The 24,409-nt window shown below is 45.8% G+C and overlaps 1 protein-coding gene across 1 annotated transcript in view; it reads right to left on the bottom strand.

The window, feature by feature from the left end:
• Positions 1-24,409, bottom strand: part of SLC7A10 (solute carrier family 7 member 10) — a 40,842-nt gene that overhangs the window by 3,867 nt on the left and 12,566 nt on the right. The window contains exons 2-8 of the mRNA XM_051805990.1: positions 12,013-12,217; positions 5,797-5,948; positions 4,938-5,063; positions 3,828-3,981; positions 2,070-2,193; positions 1,870-1,973; positions 748-844 (exon numbers count right to left, since the gene is read on the bottom strand). Coding sequence (XP_051661950.1) covers positions 748-844; positions 1,870-1,973; positions 2,070-2,193; positions 3,828-3,981; positions 4,938-5,063; positions 5,797-5,948; positions 12,013-12,217 — 962 coding nt within the window. The remainder of the gene's footprint in view (positions 1-747; positions 845-1,869; positions 1,974-2,069; positions 2,194-3,827; positions 3,982-4,937; positions 5,064-5,796; positions 5,949-12,012; positions 12,218-24,409) is intronic.

Consider the following 24,409-nt stretch of genomic DNA (forward strand, 5'->3'; position numbering starts at 1 on the left):
ACAATAACTTCTGTAAGTCATTAGTACTGTGGAAATTCACACTGCCTAAAAAGTGAGAGAAACCTTCCTCCCACAGCAACACACCAGGAACTGGACCAGTCCCACGCCCTCTCAACAGCTGGTCCATGAGTGTCTGATCTTTGCAGGTGACCCGATGTCTGCCTGATGTACCATTCAGCAGATGCATTATTCAGGGACACTGTAATCATTGCCTCCACTTAATTTTTTGGCCCATGGAAAAGAAACATCTGTGTCCCTCAGAGAGCTGCCTGATCACCCCTCACAAGGTGTCTTGGTTGTTGAGAGTAAGTAATTTTAGGAGCACTTTGTCTGCTCCCTGGGATCCACCATGTCTCCGGATTTGGTGGCAGGATCTAAAGCAGCCCTGCCTGAGTGGGATCAGCAGTGACCATGGGGATCTCCAAATGCTTCTGGGAAGCAGGTGAAATTGGTCTGAGGAGCTCATCTTGTCTTAAATGGAGTAGGTAATGAGCTTACACTGCAGCTCAAGTCAGGTATGAGGGAAGCCCTGCAGGTGTCAGGGGGGATTATTTCCAAGGCCAAAGGCTGCTTCTCCCTGGGGCACTTGGACCTGCTCAGCTGGCACACACAAGCAGCACTCCAGGCCTGCTTGCTTCTCCTCTTCTGGGGTAAAATGGCCTCTCCAGGGGTTTTCCATCTCTCCTCTCTGCGACTCAATGTTTCCAAGAGCAGGTTACACAGTGACAGAGCAGGGGCAACACTTACACAGAGGAGCAGGGCAGGAATGGGTGTGCAGTTCTTGACATGGATCATGGCAAGCAAACTCGGCAAGTGGCCTTCTCGGGCACCAGAGAAACACAGCCTGGAAACAAGAAGAGTAATGAAGAATCCACTGGGTGTGCAACAGGCTCTCCAGTCCTTAGCCATATAACACCTCATCTCTTCCCATGGAAGGGAGCTGTGGCTGAACTGGGGAGACAACCAGAGACTGCCTGAGTCACCTGGTGAAAGGTATTCAAACTGGACCCCCTTCAGTACACAAGGCCTTGAGCAGCTAATGTTACCTGTGAAATGACCTGCTCTGAGGCGCTGGAATAGCTCTGAAATCTGCCCTGTCCCTGCCTGCTGGCCAGCATTGCCTCTTTACCCAGGGAGGGATGAGTACCCTGAAGGTTGTGTGGATATTTCCAGTGTCAAAAGGGTTTTGGGTTAGGTTGAACATGCCTAAACATTTTAAATGCACTTCTTACATGTGCTCTCAGATTTGTTGCATCTGGTTATACTCATGAAAGTGCTGAGATAAATAACTTTCCCAAGGTACTTGAGTTGCTTCCTCAAAAAGACATAATAAAAAATTATAACTTTTAAATTAGGTTCAGAGAGGTCAGTTATTACAAATAGACTTTACTGTCTACAATCTAACAGACTATATAGATTCTGGCCCCACTACCAGCAGTATGCATGCAAAGCACCTTGCCTCCAAGTTTTTCCAGCATGGGTGTGAAAATGCCTGTAACTGGGAACAGCACCAGGCCCTGAAACTCTTCTTTGAGCTAAGCACAGTTTGGCTTGTAGTTACTGGAACTTTGTTGATGTAAAATTACTTTGGTTTCACACTAAAGCTGTGTTTGGCTCTTAATGTGAATTATTCCACATCTGCAGGCACTTCCAGTAACTTACATAGATTAATTTGCAAGAGATTTCATGACTCAGTATTACATTTGCTGGTTTGAAACAAAGCAATTCATAACTGATTGTATCCAACACGCCCAACAACGACCTCGTGCTCTACAACATCCAAAATTAGCTAGCATTTCTTTAGCAAAGGAAATTAAAACAGCCCCTCCCCAAATCAGATAACGTTCATAAAATTGTACTCCATCTAACCTTGATGAGGTAAAAAGGTATCCATTTATTCCTCCAAATGTAGATAGGGCCACTGAGACTGGCATAACCCAGGAAAAATAGCCCAGTAACTTTTCACCAAATGTCTAAAGCAACAGAAGGCAAAGAAACTGAAATACACTGCAAAGCACAGAACCGAAATCAAAGTGTGTTCGAGACGTCCAGGGAATGGTTTTACTTACTACCGCCACAGCGTTGGAGGACAAGAGCTCTTGGGGTGACATGGCAGTGAAATAGGCAATGTTGGTGAACGTATACACAAATGTCACCAGTGGGATGGATATGAATATGGCACGAGGTAGGTTCCTAATAAAAGAATTGGGAGGGTAGATAAGCAATGACGGTCGCGCACAGAGAGATCACAACAACCGTGTCCGGCCCCGGGGGAGCTCACCCGGCCCACTCTGGGGGAGCTGGGGCTCCGTGGGGGTTTCTCTGGAGAAGCTTCCCTGCTTCCAGGGGCTCTCTGACCCACTGCAGGGTGGAGAAGGCTGAAAGTGCTACCAAATGCCATGTCTGCAGGGAGCACCCTGGGACACAAATACCACGAGTTCCCTTTGGGCTTTTGACTGTGACTGGTGCAGCCTGTCACTGAAAAAAACAAAATAGCCATTTCCCAGAAGTTTTGGGACTTTTGCCTTAAATGCCTTGCTTTGTTTTACCTTCACCTGCTCTGAAAAAGAAGGGGGTCCTGTTGTTCAGCTGCTGCCTTGGCCCATTGTGTGCCATAAACCTGGTCTGGTCAAGGCAACAGCGTGGCAACTTGCAGTAGTACAGCTGTGCCTGATCTCCAACCCAGAGACCTCCTCAGAGGGGGGCACCTGGTCTGTTCTGTAACTAACAAAATAATGCAATTTTTCTCTGTCTGTCAGATTTGGAAAAAAGGTTTTAAAAAGCATATTTAACCTTCGTAAATTTGAACAGACTTAGTAAAAGTGGGAAGTGGTTTTGGTTATCCAATTGCTTTTTTATATTTTAATTTCCCCTCAGAGGCTGCAAAAATAATTTAAAAAAAAAAGGCTATTTGTTCCAATTTCTCTTTATTTCTCAACTAAGGCTGTAATTACCTTGTTTAAGTCATAACTTACTATTATTCAGCTTTGAAACTGTGGTGGTCCAATAAAATGTTGTTGTTTATTAAGAAAACACATTATTAAGAAAACACATTTCTTTGTTTCTGCCAAGATCTCTGGACATGCATTTTGCCACTCACTGGTGTGCAGAGCCACTTTAAGTCATTTCTGTCCAGGTTGTGTAGTAGCTTAAATTCCTCATTGTTTAATTGCTGTGTGCATTGGATGCCCAGAAATAACTAACACTCCAAGAGCTGCTCTTGGCATTTGTCATTGCACTTCATCAGTTCAGAAATGTCGAAACACTTGAACTTTGCTAAACCAAAATTCCCTTTCCCTCACACCCTGCTTGTGATGAATCCTTTCCAAGCCCCTTCCCGTACCCAGGACCAGCAGTGACCCAGTGTCAGCTGCCTTGGCAGGTGCTGGGGCAGGGAGTGCTGCTTTCACTGCACAACTTCTCTTTCAGGTGTCTGTGGGAGACCCCCTCGGGGTGAAAAAGCAAAGCAACTTCCAGGATAATTCAACATTTTTCTAATAGAGGTGATTCTCCCAGCAGATGTTTGTGTGGTATCTCCTCAATGGTTAATTTTCTGCTGCAGGAGCACTGTATGACTGAGTAGTGCCATAAAGACACTGCTTTGTCTGTAGGCTGCCTGGATTCAGTTAATACTTTGTGCTGTGTATTTTTAATTTCACTGTTTCTGTAGCTTGCCTGCTATCTGTTCTAAAGAAAAATCTTTCTCCTTTAGAAGGACCAGTCCCACAGACACAGACTAACATCTCTTGAAATGAATAATTCTACCAGATGACTCCAGTGCCTCAGCACTCCAAGAACATGTGGATGGCATGGAAATGGATACTTGCCTGCGGGGATCAACCAGTTCCTCTGTTACGTAGTTCAGGAAGTTCCAGCCACTGAAAGCAAAGGACCCTTGAAGAAAAGCTAAAGCTAAATGCCCCACGGAAGGAGTCATCCAAAAATTGAATGCATTGCTTGGCGTCAGCTCTTTGTAGTTTCCTGCACAGAAAGCACAAGCAAGAGGTTAATCCACCCCTACCTACCAGAGACACAGGAAAACAGGTTAACTTCTGCTTTCAGTTCTTTATTCTTTATTCCTTATTAGAATGGAGACTTCATGCTCTTCCTGTCCCCATGGGCTGGCATTGCGCTCGCAGTGCTTTCTGCAGGACGGGGTCCTGGTGAGGGATGTTGAGCTGTGTGGGCACCTTGTCACCACTCAGGGGACCCTCTGCAGCCTGCCCTGCCTGAGGGTGGCTCCTTGGCAGTGTAAATTCCTGTCTGCTCTCAACGCAGTTCTCTTCTACAAGAGTTTGGCGTTGTTTAGTAGAAATACTTGAAAAATAAAGTGTCTGTGGGGCTGGAAGATCTGTCAAGATTGTAGGACTGTTACCACTGAGAAAACAAGGTTTTTGCCCTCTGTGGATTTCTTCTTCCCTTATATGACTCATCATATACATGATAAAAAAAAAGGTAAATCTTTTGTGTTTTCTGCTTTTCGTTAAGTGGTGAATCAGTGAGACCTTTTTTGCCCATGTGTAATCTTAAAAGTGATTTTTTGTAGGGAATTGGACTAGTGCCTGAAATGAAGCAGGTATCTTCCTGCCCTGGGCAAGACATTGTTTATTCATTTTGGATCCAGAGCACTTCAAATTCAAGGAAAACACAACAGATTAAAAAAATTAAGTAACTATCCTGAAACATCCTCAGCTGCCCTCCTTTATTCTATCAAATCCCATGAGGATTAAAGGGGCTTTTTTAAGCTGATACAGCCAATTTCTCCCTCCATTTCAACACTCCATCCTTTCCACAGCCCTGTGAGTGAACAGCCCTGAGCTCAGCTACATCCAGCACACCTTCAGGTCTGTTTGTAAGGGGGAAACAGTGCAGTAAGAGGGAAGAAATCAAGTCTATCAACAGTCCCATACCCATGTTACAGCTGTCTCACAGAGTACCTTTAAAGATCTGTATGAAGCCCACAATAATGATGAGGGTCAGGGCTAAGAGTTTTCCTGCTGTAAATATATCCTGAATGCGCGTTGCCCATCGCACGCTGGAGCTGTTCACCCAGGTCAGGAGAACTGGAGAGCAAAAGACTGAATTCAGTGAAACGAAATTACGTTTATTTAAGAACACACAGCATTGGAAAACACAGACTGATGAGCATGTTCTTGCAGGGAGCTCTAGCGTGGCTGGGCACGAGGGTGAGGAGGAGCATTGCCTTTCCCCAGGAGACTCCCAGCTGTGGGAGCCACCAGCCCTCACTCCTCGGGTGCTGCCAGTCAGGGCTCTCCTCTGCTCCAATAACTGTGCCTGAGTCGTGCTCAGCATGCTGGGATCATCCCCTCCTCACAGGAACAGTGAACATCCTCAGCCCTGCAGCTCTGGTTTGCTTTTGCTGGCTCTGTGAGTGACTCCTGCAGAGCTGGCAGCGCGCTGCTCTGCCTGCACACTCCTTTGGGAACGGGAAAGAAGACTAGGAAGGGCTCAAAGGTGGTGGGTCACCTGTGCCACCACCTGTGCCAGGAGCCCATGGCTCTGCAGGGAGCACAGCACTGTCCCATCCCACATGCTCACCTGCTGCCACTTGCCCTGGGACCCACTGCATTTTGGGTGCTGTTGTGCCTCACTTCAGGCCACCGTGCTTGCTGTTAGGCAAGTGGAAAGGGATGTAATATCCCACAGCAGTCCCAGTGCCTGTCCTGGGACCTCCCCACTGGCCTTTTGAGCTGTGGCCGTGCCCCCAGCCTGGCTGGAGTGGCCCCTTGTGAAACCCAGTCAAGCTTTGTGTGTGTGTGAGGAGCAAATACTCACGTAAACACACCATGGAGAGGATCCTGGAGGCATTATAGGGGGGGATACAGTTAGGGAAGACGGGCTGCAGGACATAGTTTGAGAAGGTCAGTGCTATGACAGCCAAACTAGTTGGGTACATGATGAGCACTGCACTCCACAGCAGCAGGAACCTGGAAAGACAAGGAGAAGCACAAGAAAGCAGCGCTGGGGCTGTGCTGCAGGAGGTGAACCACGCTCAGCTCTGCAGCACTCCTGCTCCTGAGGCACCAGGGCTGAGCACCTTCATCCTGGTCACACCTCACAGTCACCTCCTTGTGACTGCCCTCATCCCTTTTCCCACATCCTCAGCACGATCTGGACTTTAAATGAAACATTGTAAAGCAAAGCTCGGTTTAGGAATGTGTGAAAGAGGAGGATTATGCCCAGCAGGCACGCTTTGATTTAACTCCGTGTGTCTAAAGGAAAGCAGCTCTGCAGCTCCTGGGCTGACACAGGCAGCAGTCCCTACATGAAGGCAGCTCTGAGGGGTTTTGCAGGGTCTCCAGTCACAGTCTGGGTTTCTTGTCCCCATTTGTGTTGGCTCTGTGACCTGGGCCAGGGTCAGTGTGCAGTATCCTGTGATGGATCACTCAGCTGGGGTGCACTGGCTTGGCTGTCTGCCTCCAGCTGTGGCTTAAGGGGATGGCAAGGTATCCATGCAAATATAAAGCATGAGATATTTTGGCTTCTCATTCTGGGAAGTAGAAAAAGAAAGTTCCAAAGGCAGCAGTGGATCTGGTTAGTGCTTTAAAATATTTGAAGCATTATTATCTCTGTAGTGAGAAGTAGTCTTTGCAAGAAAGTGAAGTCTTTCTTGCCCATGTGCATGCACACACAGATACACTCACTGTCACTCACTCACATACATGCACAAATGTAACATACAGGGATGCCCAGCACAAATGAGGATTTGAAGTGATATTTCCAAATAAGACAGGATAATTTCTATATTATGTAGGTTGCTCTTTAAGAGGCTGCACCCAGTGGGCGCCAGCCCCATAAATGTGGCACAGCTGAGGGAAGCCCTCTCTGTGCCATTAATAACCCAGAGGGATGGAGTGCTGCTGCTTGTTGGATGCTCCTCAGCCAGGGGGTGAGTGTCTCTCAGTCCCATCCTTTACTTTGCCTTGTTGCTTCTGAGGAGTATGGAGCAATTATTACCCCCCAGAGTTAATTTGGTGAACTGGGATGATACAAGATCTGGGTACCTTCCCACCTGGTACTGTTGTTTTTTACAATAAACTAGGTGGGGTGTTTTTTCTTTCTTTTTATTTTGTTGTGTTACTCCTTTTTTTCCCCGACTGCTAAAATTTTTTATTGAGGTTCAGAACAGTTTTCTCCAGCGATTGCTTTGTGCTATCTGGTGGTGTGGATGATGTACCCACCATCTGGGGTATCTCTGCAGACTCTGCTTGCTGTATGAGTTAACTCAGCTGGTCCTCACTGAAGAATAAATAGGACCTAAATACTGCAATAACAATTTGCTGATAGGGTTTGGATACTGGTGGTGCTGAGTGACATCAGGTTGGTGTGTGCATGTCTGTCAGCTGGCAGGGCCTGGGCAGAGATGCCTGGGCAGAGACCACCAGTTCCTCCCTGACATGGTTATCTTAGCCCATAAAAGTTATGCAGGCTGAGAACTGTGTTCAGCTAAAAATGTTTAATGGGAAGAATGACACAATTGCTGGCAAAATTGGCCCTTTTTTCTATGATGTGATATGAAGTGTGGTAAGTAGACTGTGGTTTAATGGGAATGGGATCATTCAATAGATTTCTGACAGTCTATTTGTTTTATACAGCCTTTGAAATGCAGGACTGACAGTGCAAATCAAAGTACAGGCATCATTTGAGCAGCGGGGGAGAAAGTTCAAAACTGTCTCAAAAAAGATGGCAACAAAACAAGAAGGAAGCTTGCCTAAGATGTAGGCCCACTTTTATCTTGCTTTTACAGTAAGTTTTAATCAAAACCTGGTTCTGAGAAGAAGATTTGCACTCTACTCCCTCAGATCACATTCCCAGCCCTGGCCATCCAGCTGTGGGGACCAGGGCTGCCCCACTGGCACTGCCCTGCTCTGCAGTGCTGATGGTGCTGCCCAGGCAGGATGAGGAGCCAGGGGCCCAGCCAGCTGGGAATGGCTCTACCTGACTTAAATTGCCTGTGGGGAGATGGTGTTGGCTTGAGGCAGGAAGATGTCACCATGGCACACCTGGAATTACCCTGCCTGGCTCTTCAAGTGGGAAGTGGGGGAATTATTGCCCCTCAGGGTGTTGGGAGCTGAACAACTGAACCTGTCAGCTGAAGCTGATAGCCTTTCACAGTTACCCAGTAGTTGAGATTACAAGAACATGAGAAGTTAAATCTTCTCTTGCTGCCAAGAATTGATCAGATCTTTAGAAACAGGCTTGAGGGAGATGGATGCAGAGAAAAAGATGCAGCTGCTCTTGTTTGGTTGGTTTTGGTTTTTTGTTTGCTTGTTGGTTTTTTTTTTCCTGAACATTAGAGTTTGCATGAGAAATCTGGGCTCCTGCATGTGCTGGTGGTGGTGAGAGAGCAGACAAAATAACCTCCCTGCCTGTATTCTGAGCAAACCACAGTTGTGAGTAGCAAGCATCAATAGCTGCTGGCTGGCTGGCTTCTGCTGTGTGTTTTGTTGTTGAGTCTGATCCAAAGTTCATTGAAGTCAATGGCTATCCTCCCACCAGAGTGTATATGCATGAGATAATGTCCCTAATGAGAGTCCAGCCTTGCCATTTTAGGAACAGGCTGGAATAAGTGACAATCTATGGAGCAGTGGGCTGCTTTTGGAAAGGTGTGGCATTCATGTGAAGTGCCAGTCATCCAAAACTGAATTTTTTTGCTGGCATCTCTGCACACTAATTTCCTCACCTGTGGAAAGAAATAAACAGCCTGGTTTGATCTGGGTCTTTAACAGTCTAGTGGACTTGGTGAAACTGGTTCTCCAACATGTATTTGGGTTGTACCTGTACTCCCATGAGGGTCTTACATTAGATATAAAATGTTATGGAGTAAAAGCAGCCTATGAAAATATAAAATTAGAGTGTACCCTACTCGTGCATCATTAGCAAAAGAAAAGTGTTTGAAATAGATGCTGTAGTACAGCTCACTGTATCACAGGGAAAACAGAACTGCTTTAAGAAAGTTGGAGCCAGTTTGAATACTTCTAATGCTATTCTATTTGCTGAAAGACTTACTGCCTCTGGAAACTTCAGATTTTTGCAGTAACAAGGAAACATGGAATTATATTTGAAGCATGCTATACTTGCAGTTAGGAGTGACACTTAGCAAAACTTTGGCTGAAAACTCTCTGCTGACTGATTTTAGGAAGGACATATGTCCAGCCACCCGTCTCTGCTGGTGAAGCAGCTGTGTTAGCTGCAACCTTACTGCTGAGCATTCAGAGGAAACTGTACTGTCAGAAACACACTGGAGGGTCTTTCATGAAGCTGAATTTATTCACTGTCTTCTGCAAGAATACACAGAGCCTTTTATTTACTGTTCTGGGTAATGTTCTTTGAGTGACCAGCGAGCCCATGTGTGTGTACAAAGAGCTGTGCTCAGGTGGCTCCAGCAGCAAGGCTGTGACACATCCCCTGCAGTTAGTGTGCCACACACAGTGCTATTTCAAAAAGGTGGTTTCTAAACGAAGATGAAAGCATGGGTCTGCTCTCTGGTACCAGACCAGAGCCCTCCCTCACCTCCTCCTTCTCCCCTGGCCGGAGGAACCAAGGAGTGTCCTTGCTCAGGGTCATCTCCAGCCAAAATTTGCCATCACCACAACTTCTCAGCAGTTTTGTGCTGTCTTTGAGCTCCTGCCAGCTCAGGAGATGACCCTGTCCTGCCTCTCTCTTTTATTCCATTCACCTTCTTACATCACACCTAAGCAATGTGACCACTGTGTTTCAGTTTGGTTTGGTTGGGTTTTTAATTTATGCAACCAACTATCAGAAGCTGGGCCATGTAGTACTCCACTGGCTGTTAAAATCAAACAGTATTTCCTTCTGCCTTGTATGTATGCAGGAAAACACGATAAATGGGAGGATTTTGGGAGGCAGGGACAAGACAACAGGAGTGGAGATGTTGAGGTCTGGGTGGGTACAGCACGTGCTCTTACAGCAAACACCTTGTGTGAACAGACCAAACCATCCGGACTGGCTGTTGGGAAAGTCACTTGGCAGATGCACTAAAGCTTTGTGTGCTGAGTTTGATGTACTTTGCTGCAGAAGGATTAAATCAAAAGAGAGAAGCAGTGGTTTTTTTCCTCAGGGGAGGCACAGTGCAGGCTCCTAAAGGGCCCCTTTAAGCTCAGAGCCCCATGTACAACCACCAGTGGTGAATGGGCACTCCCAAAGTGGGAAGCTGGAGGTGCTTGTGAGAGTTCCCCTAAGCTGCAGGCTCAGAAAAGTGCAATCCCAGCCTGGCTTTACTGGAAAATATGACTGTCCCCTCCTTTTTACACCAAAACCTACCTAAAGGCTTCTTGCCTAATGCAACCCTTTGTCACACTAGTGCACAGCTGACTTTTCTTGGGAGAAAAAGTAAAGTCTCTACACAGCAAGAATGGGAGCACTGCTTCCCTTCAGGTGACAGGTGGTGCTTTTTTTGATATTGCTTGAGCATTACAAACCTGGACACCAAGAGAGCACTGCCCCAGCAGAAAATCCTGCTCTGGGAGGTGACACTGTCCCCAGGCACATGCTGGGCAGTGAGTGATCACCTGGTGTGTGGTTTGTTACAGCAGCTGCTCAGCCTGGTGCTTGCTGGTACCAGGTAAATTCTCTGAATGTGGAACAGAGTGAGCTGAGGAACAACTTAAAGCCTGGTTTAGTTGTACTTGATTCCTAAGTACTCATTTTCTCCCCTAGAAAGCATAAATCTTTTGGTTTTGTGAAATTCTGGTGGTTTCTGGCCTCCTTCACAGAGATGTTCCATCACTTGTGACTTTGTGAGGTTCTGTGCTCCTTCATTTTCCTGGTCCCTCCTCGCAGACCCTGTTCCTGGGAGCAGGTCACAGGGCAGCTGCTGCCTGCCTGCTGCAGTGTCCTGGGGGAGCAGGGGCTTTACTGTGCAGCTCCTGCCCCTGTGAGGGAACAAACCTCGGTGAAGATGAGTTGGGATTTGGTTAACCAAGGTAATGTTGTCCCCTCAGTCTGTTCTGTGATGTCAGTGTAACTGTGCACAGCAGGACAGGGTCCAGAGGAGTGATTCCACCAGTGGAGAAATGCTGGTTCCATGAGAACCAGCATGAGGCAGTGGCTGGAGTTTGACAAGCACCAGAATGTGCTCACCCAGCTGGCTGGATGCTGGCTGTGCCCAGTGCCCATGTGGCTGAGGCACGAGCAGGGGGACAGGGTGACAGGGACAGCCTCCTGTGGGACAGGGTGACAGGTTGTTCTGATTTGCCCTTGCTCAGCAGCCAGCTCACCTGTTAGGAGCTTGTTTTCCCTCTCAAATGGAAATCCCCCCTTCACTTTTCTCTAGTTTTCAGTTATGCTGCTTATTTTTCATAACTAAACCACCAGCACGTGGCGTGGCCTCTCCACTTGCTGATGAGAGAGCTGGTCAGAGCATTTTGGTGCTTCTCTAGTGAGCTGTGAGTACAGGCTGACAGCTTATTTATCTTGTTGAATGCACAAAAAAAGTATACACTCAAATATAAAAGATGACCTCTTCTCACTTGTCCCTTCCTACCTCAGCCATGCTACTCCACTAGTGGGGTTTCCAAAGAGAAAGCATTCCCTGGATTAGCATTCCCTCCTCTCTGTATTTACAACTCTTGGTTATTTTGAACAGCTGCAGTAAGTGAAGCAGCTTTGCTGGAGGAGCTCCAGCAAGGAGCCCCAGCCCAGTCTCCCTGGTGGGTGAAGCTCCTCAACACAAGGCACTGCTCGTTCCCAGCTGGCCCACGGGAATGTCACCGGGACACAGCATCGCTCCTGTCTGCCATGGACTTCATTGAATCAGTGAGGGGAGTAAAAGGGTCCATCACCTTCCCTTGGGGAGTGCCACTGGGATGTCCATGTAGGGGCAATTTGGTGTTTCTAATGAGAACAGGAAGATTGATTTTGCAAAAAGCGTTTTTATTGGCAGGTGTTTTCCGGGTCAGGCGGCTTTTCCACGACAAACACACGACACAAACACGTCTCAAAATGAGTTTATAGAGATGGGGTACTTACCCAGCTAACCCACCAAAAATCTCTGTGACGTAGGAGTAATCCCCTCCCGACTTGGGGATGGTGACTCCCAGTTCAGCGTAGCAGAGTGAGCCCAGGGCAGCCACGCCTCCGCCAAGCACCCAAATAACCAGGGCGAGCCCCACCGAGCCGGCGTGCTCCAGGACTCCTTTGGGGGAAATAAAGATCCCAGAACCAATGATATTACCTGGAAAGGACAACAGGTTTGCAGTGAAGGAAAAGAAACGAAATTTTTCTTTTTTTTTTTTTTTTAAATTTATTTTAAAGGCAGACAAGCCCACAGCCCCCGCTCGGTTTCAGATTTCGCATGATTGCACTTTATCTGATTACACCTTATCTGATTACACCCTGGCAAAAGTGTTGCCATTTATCAGCAATCAAGGATGGTAATTGTGTGCTCAGCTCTGCTGAAGCACGGTAAGACTCAGGGGAGGATCCCTGAGTTTTGTGGCACGAACTTACTCATCTGTTTGCTCTCACCTGCCATGGCCAAGTGTTTTATCAAAAGGAGTTAGAACTGACTTTGTAGTGAAGATTTTTCATCCCTTTTAAGAGGAATTTGAACAAGTTAAGGTCCGGTTTCAGGGAGGTTGGGAGATCATCTATAATGATGGGGCAAAAATGTGCACTTGCCACCAGGACAGATTTAAGAGTGTGCTTGAAAAAGTCACCTCAAGGTCTGAAATAGTATAAATCCATTTACATTTTGTACCTGCAACACCTGTGCTGCTTAGTCATCAGCCACAGATTTTAAAGGGATAATGTGGGGTGACTGAAACATTGGACAATATGACCAATTGAGACAATGGGAGCTGAGACAGTGCTGGGAGTAGGAAAGGAGTGCTGGATACCACAAGGGCTCTTTTTCCATGTGGGGCCAGGGCTGAGGGCACTTGGTTCGTTCAGTCTGGAGGAGACTGAGGTCAGACCTCCTTTGAAGAAGATGTTTTTTTGTCAGGTTTGAGATTTTTTTTGAGCAATATCTAAAGAGCACTGTTCCCAAAGGATGTGAAGACCCTGCTGTTGTAGGACTCTGTGGTAGGCTTTCCTCTTTTATGAGTTGGTCTTAAAATCCTCACTTATAAACTTGACTTTAAAAGTATTTCTTATCAGTGCAGTCACACAAATAAAATTGTGTTAATGAGGTATTGTCACCTAAACCAGCCTCTCTGCAACCTTTGAACCTGCATGTCATCAGATTTATGCTCTTCCTCCCCTTTGCTTTATAAATGCTTTTCATCTGCAAATGAGAGCTCCCTGAAGACACCCACTTATCCCAAATTTTGCTGTGTTTGGCTTCAGTTTTGTCCTTGTGTTTCTTTAAAGCAGGTGCTGAAGTGCAGCTCATGCAGCAGGTGTGCCCTGGTCGTGCTTGCACACAGCTGTGTGTTTGCAGACACCCCATCTCTGGTTTGGAATGGAATTAAGGTAGAAAATAAACAGCTCTGGTGGCATAGGTGGCTGCTTCCTGGCCCCTGGAGAGGAGCTGAACCGAAGACAATAAGTCTGCAAATATACAGACAATATTTGTAAGGAATTCCTGGTTTGTGTGCATGGGCTGCTTTTTTTTTTTTTTAATGTTCATGATGCACAGGTAAGGAGAAGCCAGAAGTTAATGGCTTAAAGGAGATCAATGGTTGAACTCTGGAAAACCTTGTCAGCATTGAGATCTTTAGCTGTGGAGGGAGTGAGTCCCTGGGAAAGACAGAGACCCTCCTGGTGCAGCTGGGATAGGCACAGAAGCACTTTCTATACATTAAAAAAAAAAAAAATCAGAGGAGGGATGTAGATTTAACAAAACTAGATCATACTAGAGTAACAGTAAGATTAAATGTAGTTATTCCTCAGCTGAAGTAGCACAGGGAGCCCTAAGCATTGCTGCAGCATTAATCTCAGCAGCTTGTGCTGAAGGAATGGCTTTGATGCAGACCAGTTGCACAGTATTTTTCATTGCACTGATAGATTTGTTCTGGGTCTTCCCTACTGAGAAGCTCCACGGCTGGAGTGCAGTGGTGAAATCTTTCAAGGAGAAAGATGAAGAGTTAATATATTGCTAAAGCATATTTAATACTTTATTATACCTTTTTATTTAAGAGAATTTGTGGGGCTTTTTGGTCATGGTTTCTGCTGCTGGCTGAAGCATTGCAATACATTAAAACAAACAAGTTTTTTCTGGAAGACTGCTGATGCCCTGTCCAAGAACTGTAACAAATCTTGAGTTTAAGCTGAAAAAGAAACACCTGCCTTGGGAGTTTAAAAACTGTCTTGACAGTCTTTGGTACTGCTGTGTGCTGTCCTTGTAACAGTTGGACTCATGCATGTGGAGAAAGGGCTTAAGATATAAAAGAGTCTTAAGAATGTACATATGCTACCTGTCAGCATACATACCCATGTGTCTCTATCTTCCAAAAACCAATATACATGGAAACATTGTGCTTTTGGGAGGAGCCAGTGGTGTTTTGGAGAGCATGCTGAAGTTCACACATAGTGCTTTTTACCAAAATAGATCTGTAGCTTTCCACTGCCTCTTTGGGATGGGACAATATTCCCTTCTGGCAACCCCAGTACTGAACAAATGGGAATTGCCCAAAGACAGAATAACCCCTAAAAGAGTCCCCTGGCTTCTCTCCTGCCCTCTCCTCCTGCTCAGGGCTTTCTTTTACCTTAGTTCAGCTTTGCTGCTGGTTTTGGCAGCAGAGAGCAGGTGCCATTGCCCATCCTTCAGCAGGCTCTTGGTGAGAGCTTCCACCCCCTTTTTGTTGTGTCAGGATGTGGAGGAAGGATGCAATCCAAACACAGCACAGTGTCCCTCAAACTGGTAAGGGACAGGAAATCCCAGGTGGTGTCTCTGCAGACCTGTGCTGTGTGGGGCTGGCAGGGTGACCCCTGAGCTCCACTGTGGGGTGAGCTGATGGCTTTCTGTGACAGGCAGAGCTGCCCTGGGCTGGGGAGGGTGGAGAAAAGGGGAGCTGAGCATCAGCAGCTCCCTGGGAAGCAGTGTGATCAGGCCATGCTGTGATGGACCCAGGGAAGGGACAGCGAGTCCTGGTGAGCTGAGGTGGCAGCAGTCACCTGGCACAGGGGTGCCACAGTGCAGTCTAAATGCACAGGCAGGTAGTTGCTGGTGTGTTTTTTAAATGCTTGCACTTGACATTGTCAAAGGCCTGAATATCTCTGAGCTTCCAGTTTCTGCCTCCAAGAAGGGGCATGGCTCATCCCTGCCCAGCTGGGTGATGGGCAGTGAGGGGCATCAGCAGTGGGGCTCTTACTCAAACCCAAACTGCTTAGAGTGATGGCTTCCTCTTATGGCAAGGCTGCCAAAGCAGTCCTCCTCATCTGTAAGTCTGTCTGAGCTGGAAACAGCAGAACTTCTTTTGTTTAAGGAGAATATTTCTGGGTACATCTATCTCAAGGAACAGGGCAAGGACCAGACAGCATTCTGGATCGTTCTTTCATACAAACATTCATAGGATTTTTGTTGTAAATTAAGTAACTAGGCATATTTAAAACAATCTAACGTCCTCCATGGATGAATGAGTGATAAGGCAAAGTTATCTTCCAAATTCATTGTGGATTTCCTATGACTCTGCTCTTGCATCAGGTGCAAAAACCATATCAGTGGAAGTGCCACACCCTTTCTGACAACAAAATGTTCTTATGGAAACCTGCCATGAAAGTGATAAACGTGCCTAAAAAGGTACCATCCCTTCACTTGGCGTAGGGCATGTTTAAAAATAGATATGGTGGAGGTGCTGGAACGCTGCAGAAAATGGGATGACATGAACTGCCTGATGAGCAGCAGTTCTCAGGAGGTCTCACGTCCCTGAGCCCACATCCTCAGGCCAGAAGGTTTGGCAGCAAGGCAAATGTTTCACATGCATGTAGGTATTTCAAAGCAGGAACTGGAGGGAATTTGGTGAGCAGCTCTGGGGTGAGACAGAAATTTGCTGGGCAGTTCAAGGAAACTGTCATTGCTGTGCTGGGTCAGGGAGGATTCTTTCACTTTACGAGTGCTGGTACTCCTGACACTCACTGTGTGCATTTTTTTATTTCTAAGATGTGAAGACAGGGAAAAAAACCTAATTACTTCTTTTAAAACAGCCACTTTCTCTGCTCCTTCATGGCCTCTACTAGAGTTTTCTGCTGCAAAACTACCTCTTTGAACCAAAAAGAAATTAATGCTTGAATTTCACGTGTCCCTGTCATGGGCATACCTTACAAATATAATAAAGAACAGGCTGTCTAGAATTACACAGCCAAAAATGAAACATGGGGAGAGATGGAGTCATGTGAAACAGGGCAGGTGAAGTGTGCCAAGGTGGGGAAAGAGGGATGATGAATGTGAATTTGTCTGTCTGCTGGCCCAACTCTGCTCCCTTGGCATGTGAAAATGTTTCTACTACAACTAAAAAAACCCAATCACTTTCTCAGCCCTGTCATATTCCTAGCCTTAAAAAAAAAATTTAAAAAAATCAGTTTTTTTGCAGGACAGAAGCTGTCCTCAACAACTCTGTTGTATAGCACCAAAGAGCCTTGAAAAGACATCCTGCAAAAATACTGACCACTGGAACAAAACCCTCTTCCTGCTCTAATCAGTTGAGAGTTTTCAAGAGGTATTTAAGAGCATTGAACTTGACAAATTAAATTCTTTGGATGGGATTTTTTTTTTTTTTTAATTTTAAATTTATTTTCTTATCCACGATGAGAGTGGTTTGTGTTGGGGGCAAGGAGAAAGGTAAACCTTGCAGCTATGCCTGCTTGATGTTAGAGAAAAGCACTTTTGTTCTTTACTTAGAGAAACTTGCCCATAAAACTGCTCAGGAGCTGCTCACTGGTGTGAAAAGATAACCCTGGCAGGACTGGCAGAGCCAGCAAGACCTTGGGTGATCTGCTGGTTGCACACATTCACTAAGACCCCAGAATGCTCTTGCTCAGCTGCACATCACTGCTGGATGTGTCACTTGACTGCAGAGGTGAAAACACTGACATTTCTTCCCTTTTTTTTTTTTTAATTCCCCCTCCCCCCTTTCCTATTTTCCTAGGATGTGAAAAGAGCTCTCAACATTGTCCAAAAAAAACCCAAACCAACCCAAACCAAAACATGACACTGGGTAAGATCTCAGGAGTGATATACTTCAGGCTGTTTCACTTGCCTTCTGTGTTTTGTAAATTTAGACTTCAGATTTAGACAACTTTCTAAAATGACTCATAAGGGTTAGGAACACAATTTTTAAACAAAAGCTGAAGTTCTCATGGTATTGTTATACCACTTATTCCGCCCTATTGTGAAAAGGAGGAAAAAAGGCAACAAACACCTACAAACAAGAGATGACAAATACTGTGCTTTGTACGGGGAAAAGTGCATATTGCAGCAACTGCAGGGAGGACACGGCATGGATAACAAAGGAAAAAATCCTATCAGATGGGAATTTATGCTTTTAAAGTGTTTTTAATACTGAGCACATCTTTGCCCAGCTCCACCCCGTATGTGGCTGCGACCCCACGAGCCTGTTGGTGCCCAGGAGGCTGGACAGACACGAACCAGCTGCTGTAAGGTGGCACTGACCTGGGTGGGCTCAGTCTCTCCTGTGAGCCATGCTCCACCTCTGACTTAATGGAAGTGGGTCTCACCCCTGTTTTGGGCTGAAGGGAATGCTAAATCCCCTGTCCTTTCAAACCTCCAGCCCTTTATCTAATTATGTTCAGGATCTTCTGTGACCCGGCCCTGGGCTGGGTGTCCCACACACACAGAATGCAGATCTGCCCTGAGGTCAGCACCTCCTGTAGAGCCAAACCCTTTGGGAACCATGGCACTGACTGGAATACTGGGACTTGGGGCTTACTGAAAAGCCCAGTGCTTTCAGTTTGCCTCTGGCTTTTGAACTGTGAGAGTGCATTTGGGGTCAGGTTTGGGGGTTTCTCAATGTAACTATGAGAACTGAAACTTGTCCTTTAACAAAAGCTGAATTCTCATCAAAACACTTCAAGAACTGCACTTTGAAGGAGAACAGTAAATATGACTGTGCTCGTGAGAAAATAAAGGGACCTGGTAATATTGGTATTAACCTGGTATTCACTTAGCATGCAAAGCCCTTAGGGCACCTCTTCTCTATCTCCAGCATACAATCAACAGAGACTGTAAAAGTAAAGGATCTTGCAGCCTGTTGAATGTATCCATCACTTCTTTAAAAATGGCCTTACTGACTGGATGGATGGATAAAACCAAGCAATTTCCTGTGTGGTCAGCAAGGAAAGATATCACTCGTGCCTTTTGTCGTGTGTGCATTTCTTTAAAGATCTGTTGTACCTCTGAAATTCTGAATGGGTCTGTAACACAGACCAGAAATTTACCTACAGCTCTTTACCCTACAAAGTGAAATGTTAACAACAAAGACGTTCTGTGCCTTTTCTGGCTGCAGTGAGGGAAGTCACTTTGTGAGTAGTTGTTCAGCGAAGGGTTAGAGCAGGAAAAATTCCTAAAAAAACCTGTGTGTGGTTCATGAACATGAATCCTGCCAGATCACTGCTTTCATGGAGTGTGTTTGTTGTCCTCAGGAGATGGCACTGCACAGCTGGAGGTGGGGAGATGTGATGTCCAAAGGCAGGCAGAGGGAATGTCCTGCTTCCTTCAGCATGGCTGGGGAGGTGCCTCCCACGTTTATGGAATGAGAGCAGGAATCAATAAGACAGTAGTCAGTCACAGTGCCATCAAAGATCATATCCCCAGTTGTACAGTGGGGGTTTTGTTGCCACAGTTGCAACAGATGGTCTGAGACTTGTTTGACTATCAAGTCCAGCATCCTTCCTCAGTGCCAATGTGGGCAATGTGAGACATTACTTGTCACTTTTTTAATGAAGCTGTAGAAAATGAGATTTTTTTTTTTAATTTTCCTTTTAAATTAAATGTTTGAGACCAACCTGGTTTCAGGTACGGCTCTCTTTTGGTACATTGGTACATCATATCCTCAACAGCAGGTACTGAATTTTCAGTGATGGCTGCAAATGGAATAATAATCAAAAGTCTGCCCATCTTCTCAGGACTCCCACATCTAGGCAGAGTCATTTTTCAGGCCAACAGGATGACAGTCTGTGTCATTGCTTAAAACAGCTCTCTTATAAACAAATGCTGAAGCTTTGCATCCTCCCTGGGAATTATAAATAAATCAATCTTATTTGAGTAGGAAGTACTGTAAAGGTTTGAGAATCCTGTTTGGCAACAACAAAAAAAATCTTAGCCAAAAGGAATCGTGCTTTGCAAACTGTTTAAATCCAAATTAAATATGAGGTGGATTATGTCAATAATGGAAACGATGTAACTCATCGTGGATATATTTATTTCTATATTTATTGAGCACAAAAGTGCTAAATTAAGCAGCCTCCAGTACAGCTAATTGCCCTGGGAGCTAATTGGAGTTAAGCATTCCCAGCTGAGGACATTAGTGGCCGGGTTTGACTGTCACTGCCTGTTTGTGAACCCAGGGCATGACACATCCACAAAACCAGGCAAGGGGTAAAACGTGCAGCTCATAATTTTGGTGCTGACCGGAAATGTTGTGGCAGCACAGCCAGTCCCAGTGGCTCTGTTTGTTCCCAGGGCACAAACTGGCTGCTCCCTGCCCTGGCTGACCTCGAGCTCTGACATTCCCACATGGACGGGCACAAGGTGCTGCTCAGGCTCCTCTCCAGCTCATTAACACCTAATACAAGAGATTATAAGTGCCCCTCCCCAATTAAAACACAAAGAGTAAACGAAATTCTGAATCAACAAAGCAGTCAGGCCTGAGAAATTACCTGCGGGGACTCTGCAGGATTAAACCTGGCAAACACTTCAAGTGTGTTTTCTTAACCTCTGGTCGAGCATGAATTTAGGCTATGTGGCAGTGTTTAAGTTATTTCATGCAATTTCTTGGATTTCTTGGCTTTTAAATAGCATTCAGAAAACTCTTAATAAAGGATCTACAAAGGATCTATAAAACTTGGCATTAAAATAACAGCCATTTAACTTCATATGCATGTAACAAATGTTAGTCCTGTACCAGTAGAAAATGAATTACTGCTGCTCTGCCAATATGGTTGCAAAAAAAAGCAACCCCAACCAACCCTTAAAAATGGTTATAAAAATAACAGTGATAATTAATGTCTGCAGCGCTTAGTATTTAACAAAATTAAATTATCTTAAAACCTGACTTCAGTTCAAATATTTATGTTAAAATTCCTAGCAAGTAAGAACATGACCAGCCATTGTAAACTGCTATTCCAGCATTCCAACTGGATTTTACTGGGTTAAGAACTTATAATCTGATTACATTACACCCAACTTTAAAGACTTTAAAAATCAGGCTTCTTAAAATACTGAAAAAAGCGTTTTCTTTTTGTGGTAGGTGTACAAAGAAGGTATTTGCATTTTGAGCACTACAATACAGGCAGACTGGAAGAACTAAAGTTTTATAGCAGTGAAGGTGAAGAACAGAAACAAGGAAGAATGGAAAACTGAGTAAAGGAAAGTAAACATTTCAGGCATGATTTTACTAATAATACCTGATGTGGCCTCACAGAGGGTGCAACAGCCTGTTTTGGTACTGGGGGTTAGATATTGCTATCACATAGGGTACTGGGGAGATCTGTAAGTCATTTAAATATCCATATACTTTAAAATAATTTAAATACATATATATATTAGACGTTAATCCATCTCTATTAGAACGAGCCGCAGCACTCTGAGCAGGGCCCCCTGCCGGGCGCACTCGGGGCAGGGAAGGGGCCACCTCGCCCATCGCTCGGGAAAGGGGCTGGAAGTGCCTGTTATCTGCAGCGAGGGTGGAACGTCATCCTCACCCTGCGTTTTAGGGAATGTTACTGCGGCCAACACGTTTGTGGTTTGCTTTTCTCCCCAGTGATCAACCAGTCCGCGCTGTCGTGCATCCTCCCCCAGAGGGAATAACCTCTGCCTGCTCATCTCTGTTATTTTAAGGAAACGTGAGACTGATTTAATGGCAAAGATCACTGATGAACAGAACTAGCAAGTGGATACAACTGGGACATGCCAGCTGCCTTGTCATGATTTTGGGGGGTGTTAGGCAGCTGTGTTGCAATCAGATGAACAATTCACAACCTAGAGAAGAGCATTTGAGGCAAACTTGTGTTAACCTCTTCCCGAGCCCCTTAATGTATCTGGGACCATTTGAACAGTTGTCTAAAAGCAGTAACTGCACATTTGGCTCTGGTTTAAGGTGTATAAACTGCTTAATGACGATGGTTAGTTTGGAATCCCTTTCCACCAGCAGCCTCAGAGGAAAGCAGTGCTCCAATCCTGCAAGAAGCATTTATGGGACTGCAGTGCTTTGCTGTTCAGCTGAAGCCTGCTGCTTGTCACAGGAGGCTGACCATGCTCAGCCCATTAGTAGCCCAACCTCTGCCAAGGTACCCAACAGCTTCAAACCACAAAAGCATGGTGGTTTAAAACTTCTACTTTTCTAAAAGGTATCTTCTATTTGTAAAACGAGTGCTAATTAGTCAGCTGCTTTTCTTCTGCAGAAGCAGGTTAACCAAGGGAAACTTCATCAAGCCTCTGTCTTGGTAACATGGTGGTCACAAAATAATCTGCTGCTTCAACAGCATTCAGAGGACTGTAACTGTAGGAAGGGCTCATTTGTGCTGTAAAGAAAGACCTCAGTGCAAAAGATATGATGTGGGGATATTCTCAGTATAGCACTTAGAGTCAAATGCAAATGTTCTCTTGACCAAAACCAGCACTGGAAAGTCTGATCCCATTCTCTTACAAGCATCGTGCTCTCCTGAGTATTCATGTGGGCACTCATCAGGTATGACAGATTAATTCACAAATCTGTGTGCCCAAAATTGCAGGGCCTAACTGAACACCTGGAAGGAGACACCGTTGTCCCCGTCAGTCAGTGCTGGCCCCCACCTGCTGGAGACTAAATATTTGGATGATGTGTGCAGAGGACAGATCTGCACTAAGGCAGAAAAATGGCCAGGAGGTGCCAGGACCAGGCCTCTCAGGAGTGTGAGAAATAATAAAGAAGACGACAGACGTCTGCTAGTGTGCGGTTTTATTCAGTTTTATTTGAGTTACAATGTGTTTATATCAAAGGAGAAGTTAAAGCCTGTATGATAGGATTTTTGTTGTTGTTCTCAATTGAGAACTCCCTTTTATTCTGCTAATCCTTTCACAGGCTGCAGGCTCTGTCTGCTCTTTTCAGGCACACAGTCCACTGCTTTATTTCCTGCTCCTCTGTTCTGACTCTTGTACTTGGTCTGATTTCTCCACTTCCTTAACTTCTGACTTGTTCTCCTCTTCTCTTGCCAGTGTTGGGATATGTGGGCTGCATTTCATTACCATGGAGAGCAAACCTCAGCCTGCTGTGCCTTGCCTCTGTGTGCTGCAACGATAAGGCAGAAATGTCGGGCAAAGCTTCCCCTGGGGACTGGGTGGCATTTTCCTTGGGATGTGCTCAAAGTGAGCTCCCACACTGCTGCACTGAAAGCAGCCTGTGCAGCAGTAGGGCTGTGTCCAGGAGGGGCTTAAACCAGCTGCTTTTACTGAGCTTCAGTTGCACCTTCCTCTCCTGCCTTATTCCCTGACATCAGGGACCTGGAGCAGGGTTTATGGCAGGGCAGTCAGGGTTTATGGCATCACTGCCAGCTGAAGATGAGGGAGTGCCACAGAGAGGTGCAGAGCTGTCCTTCTTGGTGGTTCCCACTGCATCCCTGCTGGCAGGGGTCTGTGGGGAACAGGGGCTCAAATTACCCCCCACATAAAGGAGCTACAGTGAACCCTCGAAGTAAAGTACTCTTGTGGGGTTAGAGATGCTTCAGCCCTACCACTCATTTCCAAAGAGAATCTGAGTGCCAAACCTACCTTGGTGCTGTGAGAGGGATGTGGAGGGTTTCCTCTGTAATGTTCCTAAAATGCCTGGATTGCCCTGGTAAGAAAGTGCAGCACTGCACACTGATTGTTCCCTATAAACAGTGCAACTTTATGGTGTCTTGGCCCTTGTTACCTGTCCAACATCTGGTTTCTGTGCTCTCCAGATATCAAAATCCTGACTTGGAAATTTACCTGCAAACAGCAGAAACGTGTCCTTGAATCCCCTGATGTAGAAATGGGCAGTTTGTAAAGCTCTGCCCTGCATGCACACTGGGGGATGGGGGGATCTTCTCTAGGACACTGTGTGGGTGATTACTACCAAGATAAATCCTAATTTTAAGGAAAGCCACTGATAGTGGAGATAGGTCCTTCTGTAGTGAATTAAGGGGCAGATGTCATCCCATCCAGCTGATTTAATGCTTGTCCCTTGGCTGAGAAATCCCAGAAGTGACAGCTGCATCTCTGGGAGGGCTCTCATGGTGCCCTCTACACCTGCAATAATTTTCAGTATCTACCAAGAAGAAAAGCAGTTACAAAATGCTGCTGTAAAGCTCACCAACCCAGCTTTAAAAACAGCCAAGGAGTTCAGCTGTGCTGGGCAGTGCTGTGGGTCAGGCAAGGACAGTATGACAGATACAGCTATTTGGCAGCCCAGACTCTTCAGCCCTACTCATGCCAATGGTAGAGACCCTGGCACCACCTTTGAAGCATAATTTGTTTCATGGAAAATACTGTGGGGATTTTCCCTTTTTTTCTCCCTGTAACTCTATTCTTCTTGCTCATTGTGATTGTGAACAGATTACTCAGTCTGGAAAATTTATCAGCCACTGCTGCCCAGTGGGAAAACCACTTCCTGTCCATTCCTGAAAGCTGTCAGCCCTCATGGAAGTACTATTTGCCTAATTAGAAAGATTAAACAAAATGGTGGTATGCAGTGGCAAGAGTTACACAGCACAAGAACACAAGCACACAGAAGGATGTTTTTGGTTAGGCAATTCTAGGCTCTAGCAGAAGAAACCAGCCTGGAGGCTGGCATCATCTCTCTGACCCCCACACTGCTCCACAGCCACTGTGACACCTCCCTGCCTACCTCACACAGCATCTCTGCAGCTTTTTGCTGTGAAAAATGTTCCTCCTTGTGAATGAAAAACTTTGTTTGCGTGTATTGATGCCCTTGCAACCCTCAGTTCTGGCTACCAGGAACCCACACATGCTCAGCCAAGGGATGGGGGGGGGACTCCTTGGGCAGCATCACAGGGAAGAGCAGGTCTGGAGAAAAGACAGTCTGAACTTATTTGTTCAACTGCAAACAAGGCAAAACTTAATTCCCACTCTTGCCTCTGATTTTCTCTCAGATTAGTGGGTTTTATGCTTTCTGCTCTGACCCTGCAAAGATGAGCCCTGCAAAAGTGTGCTCAGACTCAGGTGGATTTTGGACTGTGCTTATGTAGCTTCTGTAACCTTGGGATCCATCAGGAAGAGCATCACTAA

Source organism: Manacus candei, unplaced genomic scaffold, assembly GCF_025592945.1.
Source record: "Manacus candei isolate 608988 ecotype Guabito, Panama unplaced genomic scaffold, ASM2559294v1 h1tg000065l, whole genome shotgun sequence".
Lineage (NCBI taxonomy): Eukaryota > Metazoa > Chordata > Aves > Passeriformes > Pipridae > Manacus > Manacus candei.